At 43.7% G+C, this 5686-nt stretch overlaps 1 protein-coding gene across 1 annotated transcript; it reads left to right on the plus strand.

The window, feature by feature from the left end:
- Positions 1–3421: 3421 nt before the first annotated feature.
- Positions 3422–4263, plus strand: LOC109418183 (glutathione S-transferase 1-like). Its single transcript, XM_062845408.1, has one exon. The coding sequence runs from the start codon at positions 3559–3561 to the stop codon at positions 4186–4188; it is 630 nt and encodes a 209-aa protein (XP_062701392.1). The 5' UTR covers positions 3422–3558; the 3' UTR covers positions 4189–4263.
- The last annotated feature ends 1423 nt before the right edge of the window (positions 4264–5686 follow it).

Consider the following 5686-nt stretch of genomic DNA (forward strand, 5'->3'; position numbering starts at 1 on the left):
TTGCTTCACTTCGCTCGTCAATCTTTTCAATGAGTGCGCGCGCAGCTTACCCAGAAAATTCTTCTTGATGGCCGTAATTTGCTCTTTTATGATGCCACCTTCCGGAACATTCGCTGCTCGAGTTCCAAGTTCGTCAACGAACGATCGCGTCACAGCTGGACCTTCTAGTCGAAGTGTGTTGAATCGTCGTCCTAGTATTTCCTCCTGCCGTTAAATCCGAGCAATGCGTAGCCGGTTCTCGCCGCTTAGAAGGTGATGGTCAGATGCGATATCAGCGCTGCATTTATTCCGGATATCAAGAAGGCCCCGTCTCCATTTTCGGCTGATGCAGATGTGGTCGATTTGGTTTTCAGTATACCCATCACGAGGGACCTACGTGACTTTATGCACTGGTCGAGAGAGCTTTCCATCAACAGGTCGTGGTTACCACAAATCTCGGCAAACAGCTCGCCATTTTCGATCATTTCTCCAAGACCATGACGTCCCATGACACACTCACAGCCCGTGGTGTCGTAGCTGATCTACTCGTTGAAGTCGCCTATACTGATCCTGATGTCGCTTTTTAGAACTTTATCCACGACGACTTTTAATTTACTTATTCTTGTCTGGTAGCTCGGCAACATCAGTCGGTGCGTAGCTTGGAATTATTGTGAGGTTGCAAACCCGTATGGCAGTAATGTTTTTTTCATTGATTGGCTTCCACATGATAAGCACCGCCTGAGCCTGGGCTCTAAGTGTAAAACCATCTCATCGGTGTTTCGGAGCGTTGTCGCCTTTAATACCAAAAGTATAACAATACCTATTCCAATGGTAGCTCCTGATCTCCAAAGTAAGGCACTTAGTATCAGGATTTCGAGCTTCATGCGGTGAGCTTCGATGGCGAATTGTACTAGCTTGCTTTAAAACATTCCGCGTTCCAATTCTGCCGATAAATCAGTTCGTGATATTTCTCTGTTGGTTTCTTGAGCGGTTTGTAGAGATTAGGGGAGAGCAGGTTGTTGACGTAGATATAGCTTCCGGTAGAGGAGTGTTTCATACTCAGCCGATGTATGCCAGAACAGACGCTGTTTGGGCCGCACTTCCGTGATGAACAGACGCTCGGGACGTACCGCCTCAATCTAGCTGAAGTCAGAAGGACAACAGTATCCATGCTGCACACAACTCTTTGCTGGCGGTTTTGTCATCGATTGACCCGTGGAAGCATGAGGTAGGTACTTATGAAGACCAGAACTATGTTGGATGCTTCCCTTATCGACTCACACCGTTTTGCAGGCCCGCTAATCGCATGGCCACAATTATTTCCCCCAATCAGAAACATAAAGAATTAAAGTCAAAACTATCAAAATATTCGAGAATTGGAATTTTGAGTAACCCTTTCAAAATTAGGCAGACAGAAAAATGAAAATTTGAGTTTTATCTCATACTTCACGCTTCCTGCAAAACAAAAAACACCTCCTCATAAACCTGCTGCGTCATCCATTTTCCAACTACCAGCATAGACCTCGATCATCCATCCGCAAGCTCGCAAGATTGCGAGGACAGCCACGGAAGCAATCTACACGATAAGCACTCTCGTCCAGCACGTGCCATTCATCGCTGCTGGATGCACAGCACAGAGGTTCTGACTACGACACCATCTCAATCAACAAACACGCAGCAGCACAAAAGAAAAAGGATTCCGCGGGAAAGTTCGTCCGCCCATCCAGGAGTAGAACCGTAACTCAATATGCCCCGATGATTGGTTGGAATCAGTCGCGGTGGCAGAAAAAATTAACCTTCCGTAAAAGCGGAAGGGTTCTACAACCGAACAAACGACGATGGCCCGAGGAAAGAAAGGGCTGAGTCGAAAGTTTTTTAAAAATAAAACCCACATTTTAACCTGCGAACGGGAACGGTTCGAATCAAATCCGACGACGACGACGATGAAGACGGGTGATCTCGAACCAAGAGAGGCCAGGCGGAAGGGTATTCCGGTTGTCTGATGCAGCATTTGGTAGGTAGGTACTGACGTTGCCTTGGCCGTTGCTACTGTGGGAAGGTGATTCTCCGGCGACGTTTGATTGACAGTTATTGGGATGATGCGAAAAAGGGATTCGAACCCGACGTCGGTCGTCGGAGAGTGGGTCGAGATTTGCTGCAGGTTAGAAGTTGCTTCCCGAGTTGAAGTAGGTGGTAAAAGGTTCATTAGAATATTTGTTACGGTGGAGGGATCGGGAAAAATATTCTCAATGTGTTGTTTCTGGAAGAAGTGTAGTTAACTTTTCAGTCAGATTACGTGTCGAAATAATAGGGTTCATGTTTGTTACTTTCCCTTATTCGGTGAAATCCATGAAACATAAAAAGGCGGGGAATTTTAATTAACTGAAACGGGTAAGCTGACACAGGTACAGGTGTTTTTTTGGGTGTGGCAGTAATCTTTAGATTTTTAAATTTGCGTGCAGTATTGGCGGTTAAACTGGAGGTCGATTGACGGGAAAAGTTCGATTTGATTGATGGAGTGAGGTAACCGTCTTCTATATGATGCTTTTATAGGTAGAACACCGTAACGTGGAGGGTTTGAAAGAAAACCCCGAAAAAGACGATATTGTAAAATAATTCTACAGGTGCTTATTTTCCAATTACTCGTAGTACCGTAACTACTTACTTTCAGTCCTGGGCACCCACGGTGGTGCAGAGGGTCGAAATGAAAGATTTCCATCCTGGGTGATTGCCAGCCATCGCCTTGACCTGTGACCAGGTCAAATTTCTGTCGACTTGCTTGATTTCGTTATTGAAGCTACGCCGTCATGAGCCTCTGGATCTGCCTTTGCTGCGAAGTATTGCTGGATTCCAGTTTAACGCTTGCTTGCAGATTTCGTTTCTGCCTCTACGTAGAGTGTGACCGACCCACCTCCACTTTTGCTCCTGAATTTCTGTCGCTATCGGCTTTTGACTACGTCGACGATGGAGCTTCACGTTGGAGATCCAATTGTTAGGCCACCATGCACGAATTATATACCGCAGGCATCTATTGATGAGGACCTGCAGTCGTTGCGTGTTCTCCGTTGATACACACCAGGTTTCACTGGCGTATAGCAGCACAGATATTACATTCAAGTTAAAAATTCGGATTTTAGTGCGGCTGTTTTTCCATACATTTCTTAAACTCGCCAAAGCAGCCCTCGCCTTTTTGATCCGTGCACCTATGTCGATCTTGGTGCCGCAATCGGCCGCCATTTGGCTACCAAGATATTGGAAGCTTTCAACATTCTCCACTGATTGCCCAGCTACCGTAAAGCTGGAAGGGTTGACCGTGTTTACATCCAACGATTTGGTCTTGTTGACGTTGATGGTAAGACCTGCCGCTGAGGAGCGATTGGCAAGATTATCGAGCTTGCTCTGCATATCAGAGCGCCTTGAGCTAGGAGAGCAACGTCATCAGCCAGTTTGAAGTCATTTATCAGTTGATTCGTACCCTTCGCTGGTTGAAGATCAAAGCCTGCAGTGTAGTGCCTTCGTTTGTGGTGCCAATTTGTTAGAATTTTTTATGTGCTTTTGTAACAAACCGAGAGAGAAACCATGGATTTCTACTACCTGCCAGGATCTGCTCCGTGCCGTGCCGTCCAGATGACGGCGGCCGCCGTTGGCGTGAAGCTGAACCTCAAGCTCACCAACCTGATGGCCGGTGAGCACATGAAGCCCGAGTTCCTCAAGCTCAACCCTCAACACTGCATCCCCACCCTGGTGGACAACGGTTTCTTCCTGTGGGAGTCCCGCGCCATCATGGGCTACTTGGCCGAAAAGTACGGCAAGGATGACAAACTGTACCCGAAGGACCCCCAGAAGCGTGCCGTCGTGAACCAGCGGTTGTACTTCGACCAGGGTACTTTGTACCAGCGCTTCGCCGACTACTTCTATCCGCAGGTCTTCGCCAAGCAGGCGCCCGTTACGGACAACGAGAAGAAGATGCTGGACGCATTGGACTTCCTGAACACCTTCCTGAAGGATTCGAAGTTCGTTGCCGGCGAAGAGCTGACCATTGCCGATCTGAGCATCCTGGCGACGGTGTCCACGTACGATGTGGCCAAGGTTGATCTGAGCAAGTACCCGAACGTGGCCAGCTGGTACGCCAGGTTGCGCAAGGAAGCTCCCGGAGCGGACGTGAACGAAGCCGGCTGCAAGGAGTTTGCAAAGTACTTCGAGAAGTAGGAGGGGCGGGTGTTTAAATAATTGTTAAGTTCGTGAATAAAGTTTTTTTGAGTTGTTGAATCACTAAAAGTAAAAGGTGCTCCATGGTAATGGGCTGCCACAGCAATCCACAATTTGAGTCACGGTCCATCGCACCTACCAGGATCTCGTCGATTACGATGAGGAACAGTAGCGATAGTATAAGAAGTGTATCGGAAAGTAGTTGAAAATGTTCTGAATGCTCTATCTCGAAGCTGGGTTGGTCTTTTCATTTCGGTTCTTCTGTGAAATCTTCACAATATAGTTAAGTTTAGAATACCTTGGAAAAATTTGGAAAATGTTAAGTATTATTGAAAATATGGTTAAATTAAAACACCCCACAAAATAAAAATCTGCACAAAATGCAATTTTGTTAAGATTTTTCAACATTTCAAAAATCTGTAACGAGTAAAATTTGTACGATAAAAAATCTGGAAAATATTGATGCTTGTTAACAGTTATGCACACATAACATGTCATTCAACACTGACTTTCGAAATTCATATTTTCGATAGAAAATTCTCCTATATCTACAAAATGGTCCACTCCAAAAAACGTCTTTTTTTGGTCAAACTTTGAAGTTCTGCTTTCAATATCTTAAAAGGTTATAAAATTCTATTTTTTGCTCTAACTTACTCGTTCATATATTTAAAAACATACCCTATTTAAAAAAGTGCGAATTTTTCATTTCATGTATTTTTTATTTGCGTAAACATGATTTGAAGGAGCATCGAAAAAAGGGTTCCTCAAAAATGGCCTTTTTTCATTTTTAAGAATTGCGCCTAAATGCAGTGGAGATTTTTCCTGAAAAAAAATTTGCCTATATCATGAGGATTCTGGAGCTAATGATATTTGCACAAAAAAGTTAACAATTTTCAAACATTATCGAGCTTTTTTCGCATTTTGAATTTTTTAGAAGGTGTGCAAAAATTTAAAAACTTGCGTTCAGTAATCTAATTTAAAAACACAGTTAAAAGAACATTTTTAGAAAATCATAAAAGCCATTTCTTTTTTCAAGGATTTAAACAGTATCTCCAAAAATAAAATTACTTTAAAGTTGTATTAAACTATTGTTGAGGCTATTTTAAACATTTTCAACTACTTTACGATACACTCCTTACATCCTTGCCTCACTCCAGCAAAAACCCGGATGGGATCGGACAAAACACCGTTGTGCAGTAGAGTAAAGTGGGGCAAAAGTTCGAGTGGGGCAAGAGTTTCTTTTGAAGTTTTTGAGCTTAATTCAAATTATATCTTTCGGGTGTCAAGGTTGTTCGAAGCCTTTTCGAAAAAGAGTCTTTCACTCCAAAAATTATGAAAATTGAGCAATATTTGGAAAAGTTATGACAAAATGTTGGTTTTTGATCAAAAAATTGTAATATGCGATGGTCCTTCCAACGCATGGAATGGAATTGTAATGAAATCAAATTCGATATTTTATTTTGGGGCGTAACTAGGTATATTTTGAAGATGCTTTAGC

This window comes from Aedes albopictus, chromosome 1 (assembly GCF_035046485.1).
Source record: "Aedes albopictus strain Foshan chromosome 1, AalbF5, whole genome shotgun sequence".
NCBI classification, from domain to species: domain Eukaryota; kingdom Metazoa; phylum Arthropoda; class Insecta; order Diptera; family Culicidae; genus Aedes; species Aedes albopictus.

Coding starts and splice junctions, on each gene's coding strand:
- LOC109418183 (XM_062845408.1), top strand. CDS start 3,559: ATGGATTTCTACTACCTGCCAGGATCTGCTCCGTGCCGTGCCGTCCAG.